We start from the raw sequence: 27,007 nt of genomic DNA, 5'->3' as shown, positions 1-27,007 counted from the left end.
GATATCTTTAAGGAGCGGTGTCTCAGAAAGGCAGCGTCCTACACCCAGGGCATGCCTCTTTCTCACTGTTACCATCAGGTAGGTGATAGAAGTCTGAAGTCGCACACTCAGCGATCGAGGAACAGCTTCTTCCCCTCGCCATCCAATTCCTAAATGGGCATTGAATCGTTGGACGCGATCTTACTTTTTACAGTATTTCTGTTTGTGCACGCTTTCGCAGAACAATGAAGCTCTAATGCTGGGGGAGCCAACAGGGAGGGAATGATGTCTGGAAACGGAGAGAGTTGGGGGACAGGACTTCTCACCTGATTCTGGAAACATTTGGCGACATTGAACTTGATGGTGTCGGCAATGATCTCGCCGTTAGGGAGCGCGGTGAACACCAGGATCCGGGTGACGGGAGACATATCTGCGGTGATCATCTGACGGAGAGTGAACGATCCCTCTGCGAAAACAGAATGAGCCACGGAGCCAGATCTTAGAAATTGAACCAGAGCAGAGACACGTTCCCGGTCAAAACACCGATCACCAAGTCACATACTGTTTCCTGGGCGAGCGACTGACCACCATCACAAGCAGTGATCACCGGTCACAGACATAGATCACAATCAGAAACACCGGTCACAGTCACAAAAAAAGGTCACAGGCATAGACACCGGTCACAGACACAGACACAAACACAGTCCCAAACACTGATCACAGTCAGAGACACCAAAAATAGGAACATTGATTAAAAGCACCGAACACAGACACAGGTCACTTAAACTGGTCACAGTCACTGACACTGGTCAAACAAACCTCTCACAATCACACACTCCGATCACAGACAGAGAAACCAGTCAGAGTGAAAGACAGACACTGGTTACAGGCACTGGCCCTGATCACAATCACGGTCACAGATCACAGTCACAATCACAGCCACCAGTCACAGTCAGTGACACCGGTTACAGTCACAGACACTGACTCTGATTACAATCACAGCCACCAGTCACAGTCAGTGACACCGGTTACAGTCACAGACACTGACTCTGATTACAATAACCGGTCAGAGTCACAGAAGCTGATCACAGTCAGACACCGTTCGCAATCCCAGACATGGATCACACTCATAGACACTGGTCACAGACACCGTTCGCAATCCCAGACATGGATCACACTCATAGACACTGGTCACAGACACCGTTCGCAATCCCAGACATGGATCACACTCATAGACACTGGTCACAGTCACCGTTCGCAATCCCAGACACCGATCACACTCATAGACACTGGTCACAGACACCGTTCGCAATCCCAGACATGGATCACACTCATAGACACTGGTCACAGACACCATTCGCAATCCCAGACATGGATCACACTCATAGAAACTGGTCACAGACACCGTTCGCAATCCCAGACACCGATCACACTCATAGACACTGGTCACAGACACCGTTCGCAATCCCAGACATGGATCACACTCATAGACACTGGTCACAGACACGGTTCGCAATCCCAGACATGGATCACACTCATAGACACTGGTCACAGACACCATTCGCAATCCCAGACACCGATCACACTCATAGACACTGGTCACAGACACCGTTCGCAATCCCAGACACCGATCACACTCATAGACACTGGTCACAGACACCGTTCGCAATCCCAGACATGGATCACACTCATAGACACTGGTCACAGACACCATTCGCAATCCCAGACACCGATCACACTCATAGACACTGGTCACAGACACCGTTCGCAATCCCAGACATGGATCACACTCATAGACACTGGTCACAGACACCGTTCGGAATCCCTGAGTTTTTGAGCACCCACTTCTCTTCCTTCGCACACGACAACATCAGGCATACTGCTAGTGTCTTCCACAGTGAAGATTGATGTAAATTACTCATTTGGTTCGTCAGCCATCTCCTGGTCCTCCCGTTATTATCTCTCCTTCCTTATTTTATAGCGGTCTTCTGTCCACTCAATTCCACTTTTATTTTTAACAAACTTGTAAAAACTATTCACTTTGATATTATTCGCTTTCAGATGTTATCTTATCCCTTGTACTGATATTTTCTGTGTTGCTCTCGCTAGGTTTTTAAAAAAACTTCCCAGTCCACTATATTCCCTATATAAGATTTTGCTTCTTTGTTGTATGCCTTGTCACCGGTCGCTCTCACAGACACTGATACCGTTCACAGTCGCAGTCACCATTCAGAGTCACAGACACAGTCACAGGTCACAGTCACAGACACCGGTCAAAAAACACCGATCACAGACACAAACACTGCTCAAAAACAGGTCACATTCATATACACCAGTCACAGTCACAGTCACTGATCACAGACACTGACACAGATCTCAGATTACTGACACCGGTCAGCGTCACAGAAAATGAGCACAGTCACAGACACCAATCACACTCACAGACATTGATCAGAGATACAGACACCTATCTCAGATGTAGGCACCAGTCTCAGACACAGACACTGGTCACAGGCGGGTCACAAAACAGGCACCTATCTCAGACATAGACATCGGTCATAGACGCAGACACAGACACCGATCACTGTCACAGGCACAGAAACAATCACAGTTACAGAAACCGATCACAGACCCAAACACCGTTTACAGTCACAGACACAGACACCTGTCACTGTCATAGATACCACAACAGTCACAAACACCGGGTACAGACGCAGACACCGGTCACAGTCATACACATCAATCACAGACACAGAAACCAGTCACATTCACAGAGAACTTTCACAGTCACACATTCCAGTCACAGGCACATATACCGATTACAGACATCATTCTCAATCACAGACCGGTTACATCACAGACACCGTTCACAGACATAGATCACGGGCACTGGTCGCAATCATAGACTTCATGTGAACCCCTGTACAACCCCTTCACTGGGACTCCTGTGACAAACACAGTTTCCTTCCACCACCCCCCCTCCCGCCAACCTTCCCGTAGGGACCAGGCATCCCATTCCCGTCTGCGTTCCGGGTCATTCCAGCAGTTCTGCGGTCCGTTCCGATCGGGTTCCGTGACTGTGGAAGTTCGCCAAATCCCACCGATGCCCCACGTTCCTACCCTCCGTCCCCTCGATCGATTGTGAGCTCTTCTCAAAGCTGATGATCTTCCCTCTGGCCATCGCCTGCAGAACAGAGGACAGATAATGACTAGAGCTCGGACAAGTGGTCTCGTACAAGAGGGGAAGTGTTGACACTCGGGGTTGGTCAAGTGGTCTGGTACAGGAGGAGTGGAGAGAGAGAGGAGGTGGAGTTAGCCTTCGAGGTTGGACAAGTGGATTGGTACAGGAGGGGAGGACAGAGGGAGAGGACAGGTGCTGTTCACTGGAGGTTGCACAGGTGCTCTGGTGCAGGAGGGTGGGACAGAGATAGAGAAAGGGGGTTGTTTTGACCGAGTTTGGACAAGTTTTCTGGTACAGGAGGGGAGGGGAGAGAGACTGGGAAGTGCTAAACCTCGAGATAGGAGCGAGCGAGACAGGGTAAAGGGGTTGCCTCTCGAGGTTCGACGAGTGGTCTCGTATAAGAAGGGAGGAGGAGAAAGAGTGGGAAGTGTTGACCTCGAGTTTAGGCGACTAGTTTGGTATAGAAGTGGACGGGAGAGGGTCCCTTTGCCCCTTCTAGGTTGAACATGCGGCAGAGTACTGGAGCGGATGGGAGAGATAGGGAGGGGGAGATGTTGTACTCTAGGTAGGGCAAATTGTCTAGTACAGGGGAGGAGAGAGAGGGGCAATGTTGTTGACCCCAGTGGTTGTCCAAGTTGTGAGGCGCAATGGAGTTACCGTGCGATGTTAGGCACTGAGGGAGGTGGATTCCGGGGAGGAGGTCACTTGTTACCAGGGAGTTGGTTGTCAGAGACGGAGAAGGAATACTGTTCTTCCCATCACTAGCGTATGAACATATTGGGTCTGTGATCCATTTTTTGAGAGGAGGGAGGGCGCATTATGATTAAAAAGCAGAAGAGAAGCATCTCTCTCTCTCTCTCTCTCTCTCTCTCTCTCTCTCTCTCTCTCTCTCTCTCTCTCTCCCTCTCTCTCCCTCTCCCTCTCCCTCTCTCCCTCTCTCCCTCTCCCTCTCCCTCTCTCCCTCTCTCCCTCTCCCTCTCTCCCTCCACCCCTCCTGAACTAGACTATTTGTCCAAACAACGAGGGGACAACACCACCTTCTCTGTCCTCCTCTCCTGCTCCTGTACCTGGATAATTTTAAATGGGAGAGAGGCACATAAATATTAAAAGGCTACCATGTGCAGGGATATTATGTAGGGTAATCCCTATGAACAACAGCTGAAGGGAGCGGACATCTGTTGCATGGCGGTTGGATGGGGTGGTATTATTGAGACATTGAACATTCTGAGGGGATTATGCCGATGATACATCTGCTGTATGGTTTGGAAGGTGTGACCTCTGAGTCGAGGTAGCAGCCCTATAAAACCCTGATTAGACCACAGTTAGACTATTATGTTCAGTTCTGCTCGCGTCATTACAGGCAAAATGTGAAAGCTTCAGAGAGGGTGCAGAGGAGATTCACCAAAATGCTGTCTGGATTAGAAAGCATGTCTTATGGGAATAGGTTGAGCTCCATAAAACCCTAATTAGACCAGACATGGAGTATTGTGCGCAGTTCTGATCGCCTCGTTACAAGAAGGATGTGGAATCTTTCGAGAGGATGCAGATGAGATTTACCAAAATGCAGCCTGATTTAGAGAGGGTGCAGGGGACCTTTACCAGGATAGTGCCTGGATGAAAGAGGGTGCAGGGAAGCTTTACCAGGATGCTGCCCGGTTTAGAGAGGGTGTGGGCGATTTGCAAAAAGAGTGTCCGGATTAGAGATGGTATAGAGGAGATTTATCAGGATGCTGTCTGGATAAGAGAACGTGTAGAGGAGATTTTCCAGAATGCTGTCTGGATAAGAGAACGTGTAGAGGAGATTTTCCAGGATGCTGTCTGGATAAGAGAACGTGTAGAGGAGATTTATCAGGATGCTGTCTGGATAAGAGAACGTGTAGAGGAGATTTTCCAGGATGCTGTCTGGATAAGAGAACGTGTAGAGGAGATTTATCAGGATGCTGTCTGGATAAGAGAACGTGTAGAGGAGATTTATCAGGATGCTGTCTGGATAAGAGAACGTGTAGAGGAGATTTATCAGGATGCTGCCTGGATAAGAGAACGTGTAGAGGAGATTTATCAGGATGCTGCCTGGATGGGGGAACGTGTAGAGGAGATTTATCAGGATGCTGCCTGGATAAGAGAACGTGTAGAGGAGATTTATCAGGATGCTGTCTGGATAAGAGAACGTGTAGAGGAGATTTATCAGGATGCTGCCTGGATGGGGGAACGTGTTGAGGAGATTTATCAGGACGCTGTCTGGATAAGAGAACGTGTAGAGGAGATTTATCAGGATGCTGCCTGGATAAGAGAACGTGTAGAGGAGATTTATCAGGATGCTGCCTGGATAAGAGAACGTGTAGAGGAGATTTATCAGGATGCTGCCTGGATGGGGGAACGTGTAGAGGAGATTTATCAGGATGCTGCCTGGATAAGAGAACGTGTAGAGGAGATTTATCAGGATGCTGCCTGGATAAGAGAACGTGTAGAGGAGATTTATCAGGATGCTGTCTGGATGGGGGAACGTGTAGAGGAGATTTATCAGGATGCTGCCTGGATGGGGGAACGTGTAGAGGAGATTTATCAGGATGCTGTCTGGATGGGGGAACGTGTAGAGGAGATTTATCAGGATGCTGTCTGGATGGGGGAACGTGTAGAGGAGATTTATCAGGATGCTGCCTGGATGGGGGAACACGTCTTCTGAGGATCTGTTGAGCGAGCTCGGGCTTTTCTCCATAGAGCGAAGAAGAATGAGATATGAGTTGACAGAAGTGTACAAGATAATAGGACGTATAGATCAACTGGACTTTTCCCAGGGTGGAAGTGATTGAAGTCAGGGAGCATAAGTTCCTGTTGATTGGAGAAAAGTATAGTACGGGATGTCAAACGTAAGGTTTTACACAGAGAGTGAGGGATATGTGGAACACCCTGTCCGGGACGGTGGTAGAGATAGATTCATTAGGGATATATAGGAGATTCTTCGATAGGCTCATTGATGATAGAAAAACAGAGGATTTTGAGAAGAAAAGGGTTAGATCGATCTTGAGGTAGGTTTAGAGGTCTGACCAACGTTGTGGGACGAAGGACGTACGCTGTGCTATTACGTTCCCTGAGCTCTATCCACTGTTTCGAAGGAAGTTGGAGGTGCGAACGTCGGGGTGTATTGAAGAGGGCGAAAATGCACTGTTGTTGACGTTGAATCCAGTGGAAGAGGTCGGCTGCGACGAGGGAAGTGATCGGTTCTGGGACCAGTCACTCAGAGAGATTGGTTTGGGTTATGGAATGGTGTGAGGCGCAAGGGCGAGGCGTGAGGCCTCGAGGGGCGCTGGGCGGGAGGGGAAGAGCAGATCGAGCCTCACCAACTGGAACACCTCCAGATCGAGAGATCCGCCGTCTGGAAGAACTTTGATGATGTAACTAATCGGCATCTCCAGATCGAACGTGCACGGCAGCTCCCTCTGACGACTCGTGATGGACAGGAAGCTGTTGGACTTGGAGTAGAACCGCTTGACTGAGTGCCGGGCGTGAGAGTGGCTGGGGAGCCGTGGAGAGTGGTAATTGTCCTCAGGCTGAAGATGATAAATGGCCTAGGGAGAACAGAATACACACTCCGTCATCGATATTTGGGCCTGACTTGGACACCAGGAGAAAACACAAGAAATATTCGATGGCAACACATCCCAGAGTCCGTCCCGAGAGAGACAGAGGGCATGGCATCGTTGCATCTGTGCCAAGAGGGGGACTTCGCCATGCCCCAGAGCAAGGCGTACAAAACACTGAAGAAACTCGTCGTCCAGGGATGGGAATAAACAATGGACATTCCGGACCCAGACTCTTCTTCAGGACTGGAATGGAAGGGAGAAGACGCCAGAATAAGAAGATGGGAGGAGGGGGAATAGGGCGAGAGAGAAGGTGATAGGTGAAGGCCAGTAGTGGGGGAGAGGTCTGAAGTAAGAAGCCAGGAAGTGATTGGTGCAATAGACAAAGGGTTAAAAGAAGAAGAAATTTGATTGGAGAGGAGGTTAGACCTTGGGATCAAGGGTAGGAGGGAGGACACCAGTTGGTGGTGATAGACAGGGATGAGCAGAGGGAAAGATAAGAGGAGAGCAAGAGTGGGAAACGCGGAAGAGGGAAGAGGAGGAGGGGAAATCTCCAGAAGTTAGTGAAATCGATGTTCATGCCATCAGGTTGGATGGAATACAGGGTGTTGTTCAGAGCCGCCTCAGTGAAGCAGCAGAGGAATCCCATCGGGACGGGTGTGGCGATTAGAATGAAACGTGGTTTCCGCTGGGAAATCCTGCTATCAGTGGGCAGGCCGAAGATGCCCGGCGAAGCCTGAGAACATTGCATCGAAGTGGGAACTGGACACTCCACATGGTAGTGCAGCAAGCTTCACACCACTCCGGCACCCTCCCACAGTCCAGAGGCGTTAGAATTGGAGTGGGCGCACGAAGCGCCTGGTTTATGCTCCCGGGAATTGTGGCGACATTCGCCGGCACCACTGAGTGCATCCTGGGAAAGTGTTGGCCATCGAGGAAAGCGACGGTGTTTATCGTAGGTGACGCTGAATATCAGTCTGAGGGAGTTGAGGGTCAACGCTGTGGGAGAACGACGCACTGCGAGGTGTCGCCGAACCTCAGACGCCGCACAAAGAGAGAGAATGGCCTCGTATCATTGACCAACCATCCTAGTCACTTCCTCTACCCCATACTGCCTCAGATTGACCCTCAACTCTCTCAATCCCTCTCTCTCAGAGCGACCGTCCATACTATCAGAGTCCCTCTCTCCTCTCAGACTGATCCTCAACTCACTCAGAGTCCCTCTTCCTCCCTTCAGGGTGACCAACTTCATTCCAGTTCCTCTTTTTCCGTCAGGTTGACTCTCAACTCCACCAGAGTCCCTCTCCCTCCCCTCAGAGTGATCCTCACCTCATTCAGTGAGTCACTCAGATTGACCCTCAACTGTCTCAATCCCTCTCTCCCTCAGTGACTCTAAACTCCCTCAAACCCTCTCCCTCATCTCCAAATGACCCTCACACTCATTGTCCATCTGCACCCCCTCAGAAGGACCATCCAAGATCCTCGCATCCCAGAATGACACTCCCACCCCACCCTCCAGATAATCTCGTTCCGGACTCACCATGAAGGACACCTGCTCGTCTTCCCATTCAGAGGTGTCGAGGAAGAAGGTTCCCTCTCCTTGGTCATCGACCAGAATCTCTTGGGCCCCGGGATTGAACGAGTTGAACAGATACACTTTCACCCTTGGCATTGGTTTCCCTGTGGCCAACTTGATCACCACCTGCCAGTAGAGAATTCTTTGAGATTGATAGGGGATAAGGGATCACATGGGCAGTGAGAAAGTTAACCTTCTTCTGTTTTTGATCTAATTACCGGAGATTTGGTGTCACTTGACCCTGCCAGTTTGAAATCGCCCATGTTTCACCGACACCACTTGGATTAACTAACCGGATGTGCACTGGAGGGCATCATCAGTCATGTAACCCAGTTATTCAGGTCTTTAACCATAAGACTCCCTCGTTCTGGCCACCAAGTCATGGATGATCAGGGCTGACTTGCGTTTGTTTCTCCCCATGAACTATGATAATGAAAGGCCTGTCCACTACAAAGGTTAGGGTATTTTAGACAACCTTATTTGGTTTAATTTTAACCATTTCGAGAGTTGATTTGGTTTTGTCGCCTATGTATTAGGCTTCAGCTCCAAGTAAGATGCGAATTTCCTACCAAAGCCTCAGAATGCAGGGGCGTCCATTTAGAATAGAGAGGAGGAGGAATTGCTTTAGCCAGAGGCTGGTGAATCTGTGGAGCGAATTGCCAGGGACAGATCTCTGGGTATATTTAAAGTTGATGCTGACAAGTTCTGGAATAGTCACGGTCAAAGATTACGGGGAGAAGGAAGGAGACTGGGGTTGAGAGGGACGACGGAATGGCAAGTCAGACTCAATGGGCCAAAGGGCCTAACTGCCTCCTATCTCAGTGCTGTCGAACCTGTCTCTCAGTGTTGGTTCATCTCTACCTTTCCAGACAACGGGCGTCCTCTCTTGTAGTACATCCCAATGTCTTCAAAGTGGATCTTCGTGACCTCCGAGGCAACCATGCAGGATGCTGACTTTTCCCTCCTAATTCCTGTGGAGGGATTTGAGTGCTGGTTTACCGACTGCCCTGGGAGTCCAGTCGCGGTGCTGGAGTGTCGACAGATGTAGGATGTTAAGGAGTAAGTTAGTCACTGGCGAAGAGTCACGGGAGGCGGGAACAGGTAAGCCTGGCATCGGGAACAGGCAGCGAGCCGGACGAGAGGATGAGATGAGATTGTAGGGTGTCAGGGGGAGGGAGGGAAGGGACAGAGAGAGAGGGATCTGAGGCATGGACAAAGAGAGAGAAGGAGAAGTAAAGAGACTGCGAGAGAGAGAAACGCGGAAAAGAGATGGAACGGGGGAGAGGGTGAGGGATAAAGCAGAGATTGATAGATGTTTGATTAGGCAGGTCACGGTAGGATTCAGAGAGATGGCTGGACATTGGAGCTGAGAGCGAAAGTGGATCAGCCACGATGAAATGGTGAGACCCGATGGGTCAATTCTGCTCCTTCATCTGCTGGTCTCAGGGATAAGGAGGGAGAGAGTGTGAAACGGTGTGGCATGCAAAAGGTTGGAACAGAGACGGGCGAGAGAGGTAAGGGGTCTGGGAAAGGCACTCAGGAGGAGAAGGTGTACGTAACGTGGACGATGATTACCCCCTCCCAGGCCCTGACCTGTCCCGTCCTCCTCCAGGACGAAGTGTGCGCGGATTTCGTTGTTCCAATTCCTTCTCAGTTGGAATAGAGCGATGGCGAGATCCCGGGAGATGCAGCCGTCATTGTCCGTCTGAGGGGGTAACAAAGGGGCGGACAGTGAGACTACGGGGAAGGAACTGGGGGGTGGGCAAACACTCGTCTCACATTTCTGTTTCCTCCAAATGCCCCGTCCAGTCACCAGTCCTTCCCGGATCCTTCATTCCAAACCGAGAATCACAAATCCCGTTTACCCAGTCAAGCAGTCTCCCTCTCTCCATAACATGATGTGTGTCTTATTGTGTGAGAAGAAGCGGAAGTGAGAGGGAGAGGCGAAGGAGGGGGGGGATAGAGGAAGAGGAAGAGATAGTGAGGAGAGAGAAAGGGAGAGGGGAGAGTGGGAGTGCGAGAAAATGGAGAGAGAAATAGAGAAAAAGGAAAAGAGGCAGAGGGGAAGTGGAGAGGCAGCTGAAGAGGGAGATATGAAGAGAACGAGAAAAAGGGGAAGAGGGACAGATAGGTGAGGGAGAGGGAGAGTGAAGTAGGGCAGTGGAAAGGGAAAAGAAAGGGAGAGGGGAGAGCGGAAAACGGGAGGGATATTACGAAAGGGTGCAGGGAGAGAGACAGACAGCCAGAGGAGGAGAGGGAAAGGAACTGGAGAGAGAGAAAGGGAGAGGGAGAAGGAGAGTAAGAGCGAGACGGAGAGATAATGGAGAAATAGGGGAGAATGGGAAAGGAGAGAGGAAAAGAGGAAGGGGGGGAGAGAATGAGAGGGAGAAGGGAGGTAGCGGTGAGCATGTAAGAGAGGGAGAGAGAAGACTGATGAGGGGCGAGTGACTGGTGTACTACATACGTGCGGTGGAGGGACACGGTTCTCCCAGACTTCCTGCACTGCCTGTTTGGAGTTTGTGCGCTCTCCCCATGACTTTGCGGGCTTCCTGTTGTTAATCCAGTTTCCGCCCCCTTCTCAAAGAAGACGGTGGGTTAACTGGGGTTGGGGAAGAGTGGGTTGGGGGGCTGCATATTACCAGCGGGGTGCGGACGACGGGTGAAACGAGGTGACCGATGAGGGAACCGCTGGGGTTAATACAATTTCTCCCAGCCCCAGTGATCACCGGCCAGGATTCGATAGCTGCTGCTGTCTGGGTCAAGTGACCGTGCGGCTCTTCCCACATTCCACAGATGGGTGCATCAGCGCCAATGATCTGCTGGCGCGTTGCGTTGGCACTGGAAGCGTGGCATTACTCGCGGGCATCCCCCATACCACCTCCCCCGCCCATTTCGTCACATTTCTTGATGGATGTACGAGAAATGATCGTCTCTGACGAGGTGAGAGTGGAAGGGGAGGGAGGATTGTAGACATACGGGGGACTGTTCCATAACCTAGTCGGGGAACAGGGGACGTAGGTTGTGGGCTTCGAGGGAAACCTCCCACACTGATCTGTCATTCCAGCACACTTCACACTTTGCCACGTCCCGCCTATCCCCGTCTCCTTTGTCCACTCTTCACACAGCAGGGGGTCAGAAACATGAGACACAGCACCCTGGGCTCCCGGGCCTCTCCAGAACTCACCTTGTCCACAACATAGTGACAAAGATCTGGGTTCCCGTGAGTGTAATAACGCTTCAGACAGACCGTGCCGTTTACCACACCCCGCATGGGTTTCCCGTACGTGTACCTGGGATTTGTGTCAGAACAGAAATTAGACACAGAGAGATCTCAACAACATTCCGTCCCATCACAAACTCCGGGAGTCAGACAGAGAGTGAAACTAACCCCACACAGTCCCATCACACACTCTCGAGTGTCGGACAGAGAGTGAAACTCCCCGTGCACAGTCTCCTCACAGACTCGCGGGATCAGATCAGAGAGAAACTCCCCCACACCGTCGCATCACGCATTTCCGGGGTCAGACAAGAGTTAATCACACACCGTCCCAACACAGAAACTCGGGCTCAGTCACAGAGTAAAACTTTCCCCACACCTTTCCATCACACACTCTCGGGGACAAATCAGAATGCACCTCCCTCCGCAACACCGTCTCGTCACACATTCCTGCGGTCAGACGCAGAATGAAGCTTCCTTCAAACCGTCCCAACACACAACTTCCCGGTCAGGCACAGAGTGAAACTCACCCATCAACACCTCATCGCACTCGCCCGTGTTCAGACACAGACTGAGGCTTCCTCCGCACCGTCCCGCCACACACTCGCGGGGTCAGAACCAGGGTGAAGCTCCCTCTATCACACTCTCCCGAGATCAGACACAGAATGAATCTCCCTCCACACCATCTCATCACACTACTCCGGAGTTAGGCAGAGAGTGAAGCTCGCTCCACACCGTCCAATCACACAAGCGCAGCTCAGGCACAGAGAGAATCTCTCTCCACATCGCCTATCACATACACTATGTCAGACATACACACCGTCACGTCACAGGCACCAGGGGTCAGGCATAAGAGTGAGACTCTCTCTACGCCGTCCTGTACACATTCCCGGGGACAGACACGGATTTGACCGGATGTGGCTCCGAGCTGGCGGAAGAATTTCGCTTACCTCCCGCACACTTGGACGTGGATCGTTCTGTCGAGAATCGTGATCAACTTCGGAATATGGAGCTTCACCTCGAATTTCGGGAGAACTGCAGGGCACAGAGACAACCTCGGTGACCTCTCTCTCTCTCCCCCTCACTCTGCCCCAACTCTGTCCCAACCCAATCGAACCATGCTCCACACCCCCGCACCAAACTCCAGGATAATGGAACATCCTTCCTCGACAGTTCATTTATACACAATCACAAATCCACAGTGGAGTGGATATGTACCGGTTTCATCCCCGCCTTTTACACTATGGTCGTTAGACCTGATAGTGTGCATAGGGACAAGCTCTCATTACCCATGAAATGCCCCCAATGGCGTGTATCTGAGAGACCAAGTCCAACTCCCGGTCTTAGCTGCGGTCTTGCATTTGTTCCATTATAGTTATTATTCTATTCTGGTTTTATTGAGCATTCCCGCTGGAAAATGAATCTCAGGATTGCATCTGATGACAGTTATGTACTTTGATAATAAATTGACTTTAAACTTCGAGAGTGAATGAAGAACGGACAAACAACCAGTGGGCAAAGACAACGAACTGTGCAAATACAAAATTAAATAGAAAATCAGAATAATTAAACAATAGATATAGATGACATGAGATAAAGAGTCCTTCAACGTGCGGCCAGGGTTGAGTGAACATTTCAGTGATGGGACAAGTGAATTTATCCTCTTAGTTTCAAGAGCCCGATGGTTGAGGGGTAATAACTCTTCCTGAACCAGGTGGTGTGAGTTCTGAGGCTCGTATACCGGCTCCTGATGGCATCAGCAAGAAGACACCATGTGCTGGGTGATGGGGATCCCTGATGGTGGAATAACTGCTCCTTAACCTGGTGGTGTTCTTGTTCCTAAGAATCATTGAGTCACAAATGCATAACGATCCGATAGGGGGAAGAAGGAAGAATAGTAAGTTGGGGCGAAGGGGGAAGGAGGACAAGTTGACAGAAATTAAGTGAGACAGGTAACGGGGGAAGGTTGGTGGGGGGAAATTGGGAAATGAAGTGAGAAGTTGTGGGGAGGTGAGAAGTGGAAGAGGTACAGGGCTGAACAAGAAGGAATCTGACAGAATTGGACTGTGGAGCAAGGACGCGCGGGTAGAAAGAACATCAGAGGAAGGTGATGAGCAGATGAGGAGAAAATATGAGAGGAAATGGAGAATGAGAGGAGAGATTGAGTGAGATGTGGGGTGGGATTACCGCAATTTGGAGAAATTGACGTTCATGCTGTCAGGTTGGAGTCTACCTATACGGAACATGAACTGTTGCTCCTCCAACCTAAGAGAGGCTTCATCGCGACAGCACCATGAACCGAACGAGCCGGAATGGGAATGGCAAATCGTGTCCCCTGCGCTATGCAACTTTAGCAAATTTTCCCTTTGGCTGTGTATGCATTGTCCAGGGGCAATCCCAGTCCCCGTGCAAGGAATGGGTAAAGGTCATTTAGCTATCCGAATTTCAAACATTTTGCCCCGGCAGAATCCAAGAGGCTCCTGACCCTGGGTTCACTCACCGTATTGCTCCACTGTGAAGGAGTGCAAGTTATTCCCTGTGGACTTGATCACCTCGATCTCGTAGTTTCCCATCAGGGGCTCAGGGCTCAGGTTGTACGTCAGGTCCACAATTCCCTGCTTGTGTTCCACGTTCCTCCACTGGCCGATCCGATTCCGCTGAGGGTCCTGGGAGAAGGAATATTTCAGCTCGCAACGCACAGTCTCTCTCCAATCCTCTCCTCTCCCCCCTCTCTCTTGCTCCCTCTAATACACCCTGTCTGTTCACAATACTATTCACAGTAATCAAGATGAGGCCTCACCAGTGCCTTATAAAGCCTCATTATCATATTCTTGCTCTTGTATTCCAGATTTCTTCAAATGAATGCTAACATTGCATTTGCCTTGCTCACCACCGCCTCAGCCTGCAAGTTAATATTCAGGAATATTTGGAAACTTGCATTTTCCAAGTTTCTCGTCAATTCTCCTAATCTAAGTCCTTCTGCATCCTACCTGTTTCCTTAACACAACCTGCCCCTTCAACAGTCTTCCTATTATCTGAAAACTTGCCAACAAAGCCATCTGTTCCATCATATAAGTCATTTATATACATCATGTAAAGAAGTGGTCCCAAAACCGACCCTACGGAATACCACTAGTCTCAGGCAGCCAACCAGAAAAGGATCCTGTTATTCGTTCTCGCTGCCTCCTACCAATCAGCCAATGTTCCAACCGAGTTGGTAACTTTCCTGTAATGCTCTTAACTTGGTAATCAGCCTCATGTGTGGCACCTTGTCAAAGCCCTTCTGAAAGTCCAAATATACAACATCCACAGCATCCCCTCTGTACATCCTACTTGAAATATCTTCAGAGTTCCAACAGGTTCGTCGGGCAGAAACGATGTTGAACTTTGTACTATCTTGTCCTGTGCATTAAGTGCTTCATCACCTCATCCTTAACATTTTCCTCTAACATCTTCCCATCCGCAGAGGTCAGGCTAACTGCTCTATAAATTCCTTTCTGCTGCCTTCCTCCTTTCCTCATGATGGAGTGATATTTGAAATTTTCCATTTCTCTGGCACCATACCTGAGTCCAATGATCTTTGGAAGATCATTACAAGTGTCAAAACAATCTCTAACGCTACCTCTTTCAGAACCCTAAGCTGCAGTTCATTTGGTCCCGGTGACCGATGGAGCTATTCGACCACCTTCTCTCTTGTAACCGTAACTGCATCCACTTCTCTTCTTTCACGCACTACAACATCAGGCATAGTGTTTATGTCTTCCTCAGTGAAGACTAATATAAAATACCCATTTAGTTCATCAGCGATTTCCCTGTCACCCATTATTATTTCTTCCGACTCATTTCCTTGCGGTCCTATACGCATTCTCATTTTTATTTTATTTTAACACACTTGAAAAAAACTTCCCTAGTCACTTTGATGTTATCTGTTAGCTTGCTTTCATATTTCATCTTTCCCCGTCTAATGATTTTTAGTTCTTCTCTGTAGTTTTTAAAAACTTCCCAATTCTTTATCTTCCCACTAATTTTTGCTTTGTTCTGTGCACTTTCTTTTGCTTTTGCAATAACTTCGACATCCCTTGTCAGCCATGTTTGTGCTATATTACCATTTGAGTATTTCTTCATCTTTGTAATATTTATGTCCTGTAACTTCTTCATTTTTCCCAGAAACACACGCGATTAATCCTCTGCTGACACTCTGTCAGTAGCTCCTTCCAACTTACTTTGGCCAATCCTCTCTGATACCATTGTAATTTCCCTTACACCACCTACATACTGCTACATCAGACTTTACTTTTTCCCCTATCAAATTTCAATTTGAACTCATATTGTGATCACTTGTTCCTCAGCTCCCTAAAGCTGTACCTTAACCTCCCTCATCGCCTCCAGTTCATTAAATAACACCCAATCCGATATAGCTGATTCCCTAGTAGAATAAACAACAAACTGCTCTAAAAAGCCATCTCTTGGGCATACAACAAACTCACTCTCTTCAGGTCCATTGCCAAGCTAATTTCTCCAATCGACCTACATGTTAAAATCTTCTATGACTGCTATAACATTGCCCCTTTCACTCGCCTTTTCTATATCCTGTTGTAAACTGTGATCCATTGTTGGGATGCCTGTAGATATCTAGCATCAACGTCCTTTTACCCTTGCAGTGTCTTAACTCAACCCACAAGGACTCAGCATCTTTCTGCCCTGTGTCACATCTTTCTACGGATTTCACACCCTCCCACAGCCTACTTTCCTAACCCTCCGATATAACGTGCAACCTTGGACATTCAGCTCCCAACTACAACCATCCTTCAGTCGCAATTCAATGACAGCTATAACATCATATCCGGCGATCTGTAATAGTGCAACAGAATCATGCACCTTATTTCTTATGCTACACGCATTTACATGCAGCACCTTGAGTGCCGTATTTGGTAACCTTCCTGATTCTACATCCCTATTGACTTGATACCCAACCTATTGGCTGCAACTAAGTCTGATCACCTGCTTGCCCTTCCTGACAGTCTGACTGCACACTGTCTTTACTTTTTTACCAACTGTCCTATGAGTCCTTTCACTCCGGTTCCCACATCCCCCTCCCCCCACACCGGCCAGGGCAAATTAGTTTAAACCCTCCCCGAAGTCTCTCACAAACCTGTCCGCCAGAATTTTAGTTCCCTTCGGGTTCAACTGCAAACCACCACTTTTGAACCTCCCCCAGAAGAGATCCCCGTGATCCAAGAACCTGAAGCCTTGTCCCCTGTACCAGATTGTCAGCCAAACTGGAAACACTGGAGGCTGTGGTGGAACAAAGATCCCTCCGAAAAATCCTGAAAATTATAGACAATGTTGATATCCTTCTGCGTGCCGCCTTGGCTGAACATGGGAGCGCTTTTAGTAATAGACGAAGACAACTGCGCTGCTCCAAGGAACCCAAATTGAGGACGTTCGTGTCCTCAGCCATTAGGCTCTATAATGAGTCAAACTACAGTCAGTGACGTGATGACCAATACCCTCCCGTTAGACTGTATGGGGTAACTAATATTTCATTCTTTCATACTTCTAACGTTTGTACATCTGTGCACTTGTAATGCTACAGTGACACGTTAATTTCCTTTGGGATGAATAATCTATCTATTTCCCTGTATCTCTCCTCTTTCTATTCTCCCCCAGCTCTGTCAGACTGCCTAACTCTCTCTTTCTCTCGCTTCTCCACCAGATAATTCTTGTTTTCAATTTAACCTTCCCCTCTCTCACTTCAGTCCCTCTCTTCCTCCTTTCCCTCAGCACTGTCTCTCCCCAATCTTTCTCTCTGCATGCCTATCTCTGCATCTATCTCGTTCTTTCTCTTCCCCCAAACTCTCTCTCCCTTTCCCCTCTCTATCTCTCCCCCTCCTTCACTGTATCTCTCTCTCTCCTAACTAGCTCTTTTTTCTCGCACGTTTTGCCCCTCTCCCTCTGTCCCTCCCCATTCCACAGTGCCCCCTCCCCACCCACACACAGTTCTGTCTCGTCGCCGCCCCTCCCACTTCACCATGCCGTTTGTACAAGAAAAACAATTCTAGCTAATTTTTCAATGATTTTAAGTTCCCTGACCTCCACCGCCTTATTTTCACCATAGACGTCTAGTCCCTATATATCTCCATCCCCACCGAGATGGTATCAAAGCTCTTCGCTTCTTTTTAGATTCCAGACGTAATCAATTCCCCTCTACCACCACTCTCCTCCGTCTAGCGGAGTTAGTTCTTACTCTCAATAATTTCTCCTTTGGCTCCTCCCACTTCCTCCAAACCACGGGTGTAGCGATGGGCACCCGCATTGGTCCCAGTTATGCCTGCCCTTTCGTTGGCTTTGTGGAACGGTCCATGTTCCAAGTCTAAACGGGTATCCATCCCCCTCTTTTCTTTCGCTACATCGACGACTGCATTGGCGCTGCCTCCTGCACGCATGCTGAGCTCGTTGACTTCATTAACTTTGCCTCCAACTTTCACCCTGCCCTCAAATTTACCTGGTCCATTTCCAACACCTCCCTCCCCTTTCTTGATCTTTCTGTCTCCATCTCTGGAGACGGCCTATCTACTGATATCTACTATAAGCCTACAGACTCTCACAGCTACCTGGACTATTCCGCTTTCCACCCTGTCTCTTACAAAAATGCTATCCCCTTCTCACAATTCCTCCGTCTCCGCCGCATCTGCTCTCAGAATGAGGCTTTTCATTCCAGGAGGGAGGAGATGTATTCCTTTTTTAAACAAAGGGGCTTCACTCCTTCCACCATCAACTCTGCTCTCAAACGCAATTCTCCCATTTCCCGCACATCAGTCCTCACCCCATCCGCCCGCCACCCCACTCGGGGTAGAGTTCCCCTTGTCCTCACTTACCACCCCACCAGACTCCAGGTCAAACGTATAATTCTCCGTAACTTCCGCCAACTCCAACTGGATCCTACTAGCAAGCACATCTTTCCCTCACGCCTCTTTCTGCTTTCCGCAGGGATCTCTCCCTACGCGGATTCCTTGTCCACTCTTCCCCCCCAAACCCTTCCCACTGATCTTCCTCCTGGCACTTATCCTTGTAAGCGGAACAAGTGCTACACCTGCCCTTACACTTCCTCCCTCACCACCATTCAGGGCCCCAGACAGTCCTTCCAGGTGAGGCGACACTTCACCTGTGAGTCGGCTGGTGTGGTATACTGCGTCTGGTGCTCCTGGTGTCGCCTTTTATATATTGGTGAGACCCGACGCAGACTGGGAGACCGTTTCGCTGAACACCTGCGCTCGGTCCGCCAGAAAAAGCAGGATCTACCAGTGGCCACACATTTTAATTCTACCTCCCATTCCCATTTTGATATGTCTATCCATGGCCTCCTGTACTGTCAAAATGAATCCAAACTCAGGTTGGAGGAACAACACCTTATATACTGACTGGGTAGCGTCCAACCTGATGGCATGAACATTGACTTCTCTAACTTCCGTTAATTCCCCTCCTTCTTAACCCATCCCTGACATATTTAGTTGTTTGCCTGTTCTCTATCTCCCTCTGGTGCGAACCCCTCCCCCTTTCTTTCTCCCTAGTCCTCCCGTCCCATGATCCTTTCCCTTCTCCAGCTCTGTATTACTCGCCAATCACGTTTCCAGGTTTTAGCTTCGTCCCACCCCCTCCGGTTTTCTCCTATCACTTCGCATTCCCCCCTCCCTTCACTACTTTCAAATCTCTTACTATCTTTCCTTTCAGCTAGTCCTGACGAAGGGTCTCGAACCGAAACGTCGACAGTGCTTCTCCTTACAGATGCTGCCTGGCCTGCTGTTTTCCACCAGCATTTTGTGTAGGTTGTCTGGCTAATTTGATCCAGATTTGGCCTGAACTGGTCCGGGAATGATCCTGATTGGTCTTGGACTGGTGCATAATAGGTGCCGGATTTGTCCTGGATTGTTCCCATATTAGGGCTCAAATTAGTCCTGGATTGGACACAGACTAGCCCTGGATTTGTTCTGTATTTCTGGGCCGATGTGTCTGGAGTAAGCGTCGGTGAGTACCTGCAGCACCTCCACTTCCCAGGCTCCCTCTCTCAAGGTCAACAAGCTCCTCAGTCCCCTCCCCAAACACCGGTGTTCATGGAAAAGCCCAAACATCGCTGTACTATTCCAGAGATGGGATTGAATTCTCCAGCATAGGCCCGAGCCGGGCCTTGATTTTATACCTGAGCTTCTGGAAATTTCGCTGGTCCCGGGGTCAAATTATAATCTCTGATGAGCGACGGTCGCTCTAATTTTTAATGACTAATATGTGCAGAAATCTTATGCTGTGCATTTTTCTGCCCAGTAACGACGTTTGCGAACTGAATAGCTTCTTCAATAAAAACAGCACAAATAAGCCAGTTCTAAAATCTGCAGATAAATCACCGCAGCCTTCATGTTGTCAACACCGTTCGCGTCAGAATCCGGAAGAGGAATTGTAATTGTGTACACAAAAAAAACGATGAACGGTAATGTTTTCCCGGCGTATATGACGAATGAACTTTTCTCGGGCTTCCAGCCGATTAAAAGTATTGATTTTAACTGAGGTTTTGATGACTAAAATTTCCATATTTATCAGGGGCGATGCCTGGGCGTATCTAATCAGGTGGTATTTATGCTCCCATCTTCTGTCCCTCCTGATTGGTTAGTCCTCCTCCAATCAGGTTAACGCTCTCACAACTAGTTTACAATCGAATTTCGTTTACTAGTGCAATGGGGTTTCTTCTTTTCTTGTTACTGCGTATGTTAATCAAAATGGCTTCTTTGTTTTGTTAAAAGTAAGAATGCTTCTGTGTTATGGTAACTGAAGCATGTTTGGGTTAAGATTACTGATAACGAGAATTGTATTCATTTGTTAACCAATTGGGATAGATGTTATTCTCTCTTCTGGGTCTGTAAGCCTTTGCTGGGGGGCTTTTGGGGAGTTGGCGCGAGAGGGTGAGGCAGAGAGAGGACGCGATGCTGTAAACTGGGCGACGGTTTCGAGCGGGGCTCCGAGGCCCGGATTTTCGGCGAGGAGAGGAGACGAAGACAGGCGTGCCTGAGGTGCTTGGTTGATCACTTCGGGTGGTCCTGAGCTGCGAGTCGAGGAGGTCTGAGGGGATCGAATGGTGGTCAGAAGACTTCGTTAATTGAGCTCCAACGGTTGTGCACGAAGTGGTTTGGACTTTGATAAGTTTTGGCGCCTTTTCTTTATTTTCTTTTCCTTCGTATATACTGTATTGTTATTAATCAATTAGTTCTAGTAAGATCTATAAAGTGAACCCATTTAACCGCACATGGTGTACTGTCTGTTATTTGGCAAGGCGGGGACATCACACAGCATCCTCCCAAGCTGATTATCCAGTTTGGCGGGGCCGAAGGCTGCTCCCCCTAGACGGAAGCGAGGTGAGCGAGCGTGGGGCGTGCCAGGGGCTACACTAATTAGATCGAGACCTTCGTCTCTGTTAAAATTCTTTCTTTTAGATTTATTGCAATGGCGTCCTTCACCAAGTGATCCCAAAAGCAAATGGCGCGCCACGGTCGTTTCGTGCACAGTGCAAACAGGCATCAAGGAGCACAGGAGCTGTGTCTGTTTGCGTTACCCGGAGAAATCGGTGGTACAGAACATTGATTTCTCAATGGCCGTAGTATTGATCAACGAATGCGTCGCACCAATGGGGTTTGAGACCGCATGATGAAGGAACCCATCGAAACAAAACTAGAGCAAAAGAATATTAACAAAGACGTGGGTCCCGCACTGAATAAGAAATGGAACAGGATTGTAAACAAGATGGGAGAATGCAAACCTGATTGGATGAGGACTAACCAATCAGGCTGGAGGGACGTCGGAGGCATAAATACCACCACACCACCATAAATACCATGGAAAATAGCAGATTTTTCCATCGAAACGTCGGTTATAATCGATACCTGTACCCGCCTGGAAGCCCGAAATGAGGTTATTCATTATTGTGCATGATCGTGATATGTACTTAACATACCAAAGAGGCAGAGGGTGACAACCTTTTATGTGTAGTTTGAATTTCGTTGTGCGCTGGTAGCAAAGGATGTGTTTGCGCAAGTATGCACACACCTTAGAGGGAGCATTGACCCAGCGTCAGATTCACTGGCAGAGACCCGTGTCCGGGCCTAACTCATCCCTGAGCGCTTGGAGCGGTAGCCCGGCCCTAAGGTTGGAATATAACCTTGGGTAGGATCACATTCGCTGACATTGACCTCAATCCTACCCTAATACGGTCTGGTACTCCAGGAACAGTAACTGGGCCCAAGGTCCATGTGTGTTCTAGGCTGGAGTCAGATTCATCGATATAAAGCCGAGGACCGGCCCTGATCCGGCCCTAAGCTCCCAGAACGCTCCCTGGACCCAGAGTCCTGTATGATGCCAGTTGGATCACTAGCACAGGCCTGAGCCAGGGCCGTGCCTTATCCTCAGTTATTTGGAATGTTTCATGGGCCCAGAAATATGGAGACACTCCCTGACCTGGTGTAGCGTGAGGCCGAGGCCTGGATCCTGTTGACGGGACTCACCCAGAGCGTTATCAGCGGGTACTGCAGAGAGAAACGGAGAGGCCACATTATGAAGGGAGCAATGGAGGGGGGTGGCTGAAGGAGTGGGAGACGGAGGGAAGGCCGAGGGAGAAATGAAGGGAGTGCTGAGTGTGCGGAATGGCGTGGAAAAGGAGACAGAAGGAAGGAGACACTTAGGGAAGGACGAGGGGGGGAGAGAGGGGGAGGGAAGCTGAGACACGGAGAGAGGGGTGCGGAGGGAGACGGGAGATTTTGAGGGGGGAGTCTAAGGGAGGGGGCGACTGATGGAAGGAAGAGTCTGATAGATGGGCTAAAGTGGAGATAGAGGCTGAAGAGACGGAGGGAGTGACGAGGCTGGAGAAGGAGGGACGGGTTGAGAAAGTGGAGAGTGAAATGGAGGACGGGAAGACCGAAAGAGGTGTCAGGAGAGGGGAAGAAGAGGGAGGACTGACCCATCCAGGGCGGGATGGACATCACTGATGTCAGATAGAAACTTTCAGAGGGAGAGGAAACATTGGGAAAGGAAAGGATGGAGGGCGACAGGAAGTGAGGGGAAAGGAGGAGAGTAAGGGAAGGGAGAGAGAAGCGGAGAGGGCTATGGGACAAGGAGTGAAGGACAGGATGGAGGCGGGAAAAGGCCATTCAGCCCAACGAGCCTGTGCAGGCGCCCAAGGCCCCAGTTGAGAACTGTGGGTCTGGACAAGAGAAGCAGTGGGGACGGAGTGGAGGGTGAGGGTGAGCTTAGAGGGGCAACGAGCGTCGACGGTGTTCGGTGGGTCGGTGAAACGCAGTTGGTGGGGTGGGCTCTTCCTCACCTTCTCCTCGGCTGGCAAGAAATCCTGGGTCAGAGAGACGACGCGGAACCGCACTGGAAGGCAAAGCGCAGAGTGAGATACCAGACGGAATGACCCCCGAACTCTGACCTTCCAAGAAGGTCATGAACCCATTAACTCCTCTACCACCCTCCTAACACACACACACATGCCGAGAGCGGCGGGGGCGTGGTCAAAAGCCTTCTCACCTTTCACCTCCTGAGACCTAAGGTCAATTCCTCGGAGACAGGAGGCTGGAAGGGAGGAGCACTCCGGCTCTCGTCTGCTCCTACTTTGCCCCAGTGTTAACCTCGGTCAGAAGGTCACAAAGCATGGAAACCGCCCTTTGGCCGAAGATCACACTGCAAATCCCCACCCCCATATTGAGCTGGTCCTCTCTGCCTCCCCCCCCCCCCCCGTCCATCCCGTATCGCTCTAATCCCTTACTTTCCAACTTTACTCATACCATCGACCAGTACCATTAGGCAAGGGGTCCGTAGACACCAGGTTGGGAATCCCTGCGCCAATCCATTCCTATCCGTGTCCGAGTTCGAGTGCTGTTAATGTACCTGCCTCAGTCACTTCGTCTGGCAGCTCGTTCCACAGACGGACGACCATATCCATCTAACCTTTCCTATCCATGTCCCTATCAAGTGTGCTGTTAATGTACCTGCCTCAGTCACTTCGTCTGGCAGCTCGTTCCACAGACGGACCACCATATCCATCTAACTTTTCCTATCCAGGTCCCTATCAAGTGTGGTGTTAATGTACCTGCCTCAGTCACTTCGTCTGGCAGCTCGTTCCACAGACGGACCACCATATCCATCTAACTTTTCCTATCCAGGTCCCTATCAAGTGTGGTGTTAATGTACCTGCCTCAGTCACTTCGTCTGGCAGCTCGTTCCACAGACGGACCACCATATCCATCTAACTTTTCCTATCCATGTCCCTATCCAGTGTGGTGTTAATGTACCTGCCTCAGTCACTTCGTCTGGCAGCTCGTTCCACAGACGGACCACCATATCCATCTAACTTTCCCTATCCATGTCCCTATCAAGTGTGCTGTTAATGTACCTGCCTCAGTCACTTCGTCTGGCAGCTCGTTCCACAGACGGACCACCATATCCATCTAACTTTTCCTATCCATGTCCCTATCAAGTGTGCTGCTAATGTACCTGCCTCAGTCACTTCGTCTGGCAGCTCGTTCCACAGACGGACCACCATATCCATCTAACTTTTCCTATCCAGGTCCCTATCCAGTGTGGTGTTAATGTACCTGCCTCAGACACTTCGTCTGGCAGCTCGTTCCACAGGCGGACCACCATATCCATCTAACTTTTCCTATCCAGGTCCCTGTCAAGTGTGGTGTTAATGTACCTGCCTCAGTCACTTCGTCTGGCAGCTCGTTCCACAGACGGACCACCATATCCATCTAACTTTTCCTATCCATGTCCCTATCAAGTGTGGTGTTAATGTACCTGCCTCAGTCACTTCGTCTGGCAGCTCGTTCCACAGGCGGACCACCATATCCATCTAACTTTTTCTATCCATGTCCCTATCCAGTGTGGTGTTAATGTACCAGCCTCTACCACTTCCTCTTGCACATCGTTCCACCCTCTGAGAGAACATATTGCGCCTTGGGTCCCTGATAATTTGAGTTCATGGTTTAAGGGTAAAAGATACTGTTCATATTCTATACCTTCACAGTATGGTCCAGGTCAATTCTGACCCGGGCCCTGAATGCCCTCATAAATAACAAAGTTTGACTAGAGATACTTGAAATGCCGTCAGCCTCTTCCCCAGTACCATTGTTACCCTGATACAGCCTTCGACAGGTCTATTTAGAATGTATAACTAGCCTATCTGACATTAATGAAAAGGTGATTAATCCTTAATTAATGTTTCTGAGATCTAAAGTCCATTTCAATAGATACGGGTGAAAATTAACCCGGAGCAGCCAAAATGTACAAAACTTTGCAGCACCTGTACAAAAGTATATAATTTATTAATATTTTCATTGTTGAACATTTTGGGTCACCTGAGGAAAAGTCATCAAATTTCGGCAAAAAATAACGTTTAGGGTGTTTTTACTGCTGTCAAATGTCAAAACGGGTCAAATTTGACCCGAACAGTATGTAAGGGTTAAAGGGGGGAAACTCAGAGGGTGGAACGAGCTACCAGCACAAGTGGCAGATGACACTTCGATTTCTATATTTAAGAGGAGTTTGGTTTGATACATGGATGCGGTTCTTATGGAGGGCTAGGATCCAACTGCAGGTTGACGGGCCGAGGCAAATTAATAGTTCGGCACAACTAGGGGGTGAATAGACTGTTTCTTATGACCTGTCCCTTATAACTCAATCCCTCGTTCCTGGGAACGGAATTGAGGGCGTTGGCTCCCGTGGGAATTAAGAAGATTTCTGGGACATTGTTCCAAGAATCTTGTCATCGTTCCACTATCCTTATTGAACCGTTGACCTCCTGATGATTACGATGCTGATTACCATCATCAACCCATTACCACGTTGAGGATGGAGATCCAAGATTGAGACCCAGACAAGATGTGGGACCTGGAAGGGGAGGCTTGTCAACGGCAGCGTCCAACTCTTGTCCCTCCACACCAGAGAAGTGAGGAGACCGAGAGGGGCTGGTGGTGTACACTGACAGATCAACAGCAGTACCAAGGGCTGATGGTGGACTATGGGACTGTTTGGGTCGGGTGAGTTTGGAGGAGAGGGAATGAACAATCTTCGGGCCTGTTTCGACCGTGGTATCGAGATACTCCACGGTTTTTGTTACCCCTCGCACCTATGACCTGCAGATGAGGAGGGGAACTGAGACAGATATGGAGTGCATAGATTATCTCCACCCAGAGAAGTGGGGAGAGTCTCCTCACACCTGTGACTGGGGAGATGAAGATAATAAAGAAGTGGAGTGCATGGACTAACCCCACCCAGGGTTATTTTTAACTCCATATTTTAGATGCGGGAGATGAAAATGAGGCGGATGTGGAATGCAGGGACTAACCTCAAACAGGGCAATGGGAAGCGTTCCCTTACCACCCTGAACAGCAGATTGGGTGGAGGGGAAGGTGGCGGATGTAGAGTGCCTGAACTAACCACACTCAGGAAAGTGGGGAGTGTTACCTCACCACCCTCCCCCTTACAACCCTGACCTGTAGATGAGGGGAGAGGATATTGCGGCCGTGGATAATCCACACCCAGGGAAGTGGGAAGTGTTCCCTCACACTCCCGATCAGTAGATCGGAGGACAGAACCATGTGGTAGATGTGGTCTACCTGGGTTATCGCTATCTGGAGAGCCTCCCAGTGCAGTACTGATAAACCTGCCCGTCGGCAGATGGCGCACCTGAGAAGGGTCTGTGTTTCGCCACTCACCTGCCTGGCCAGGTTTGTACACGGGCTTGTCCGTCTGTACGAATGTCAAGGAATGCAGTTTCCTCAGGAGAACCTTCCTGGTGACATTGATTGCCTCTGTCTGGCCGGATCCAATCACGGTGATGGTGGCCACTGAATCATCTTCATCCTGCAGTTCAATGTCCGGCACCTGGGCACAGAACAATTGAAGGTCACACGAAGGATGGTGGGAACTGTGTCAACACGGCAGATTTTCAGGGTGTCGACCTGTCCTAAGAAACAGCCGGTACACTTCAGCCCAAAAGCAGTGATGAGGGACGAGGGAAGAGTGAGGACCAAGTTTGTCCCGAGTTCGTGGCATCCTCTCCACCAACAACACCCCACCCCTCCACTTACCGTGAACTCCATACACCCATGATGCCCCACACCCGCCGTGTCCTTGTCCAGGAGGGTGGCGTTGATGGAGGCATAGTGAAGAGTCACCCGGAGCGATCCGCTTCCTGTCCCCGTGGGCTGGATCACGCAAACCTTCTCCTGGGTCCCGATCTGTATCTGCGACGGGATCAGCACCACAGCATGCCTGGAAAAGGAGGGAGGGTCTGTCACTCACGATGAAAACCCTGTAGACTGATATATCCGCCGGACGGTGGGACACCTCGTTCCCCAGTGTGAAACTGCCTGTTCTCCAGACTGTGGTACCGCTGGCTCCAAAGACTGTGTGATCGCCTGCTTCTCGCACTGTGA

General features: G+C 49.6%; 1 protein-coding gene across 1 annotated transcript in view; it reads right to left on the bottom strand.

Annotated features, from left to right (window-relative positions):
- Positions 1-26,791, bottom strand: part of LOC132385893 (murinoglobulin-2-like) — a 103,993-nt gene extending 77,202 nt beyond the window's left edge. Inside the window, exons 1-13 of the mRNA XM_059958130.1 lie at positions 26,660-26,791; positions 26,285-26,453; positions 22,891-22,943; positions 22,076-22,096; positions 14,032-14,197; positions 12,482-12,566; positions 11,499-11,604; positions 9,908-10,019; positions 9,176-9,285; positions 8,279-8,440; positions 6,499-6,726; positions 3,100-3,163; positions 306-445 (exon numbers count right to left, since the gene is read on the bottom strand). Coding sequence (XP_059814113.1) covers positions 306-445; positions 3,100-3,163; positions 6,499-6,726; positions 8,279-8,440; positions 9,176-9,285; positions 9,908-10,019; positions 11,499-11,604; positions 12,482-12,566; positions 14,032-14,197; positions 22,076-22,096; positions 22,891-22,943; positions 26,285-26,453; positions 26,660-26,671 — 1,428 coding nt within the window. The 5' untranslated portion in view covers positions 26,672-26,791. The remainder of the gene's footprint in view (positions 1-305; positions 446-3,099; positions 3,164-6,498; positions 6,727-8,278; positions 8,441-9,175; positions 9,286-9,907; positions 10,020-11,498; positions 11,605-12,481; positions 12,567-14,031; positions 14,198-22,075; positions 22,097-22,890; positions 22,944-26,284; positions 26,454-26,659) is intronic.
- Positions 26,792-27,007: the final 216 nt, after the last annotated feature.

The sequence above is a fragment of the Hypanus sabinus genome (assembly GCF_030144855.1).
Source record: "Hypanus sabinus isolate sHypSab1 chromosome X2 unlocalized genomic scaffold, sHypSab1.hap1 SUPER_X2_unloc_4, whole genome shotgun sequence".
In the NCBI taxonomy this organism is placed as follows: domain Eukaryota; kingdom Metazoa; phylum Chordata; class Chondrichthyes; order Myliobatiformes; family Dasyatidae; genus Hypanus; species Hypanus sabinus.
The sequence above is the reverse complement of the archived record's forward strand: the minus strand, read 5'-3'. Positions and strand labels throughout refer to the sequence as shown.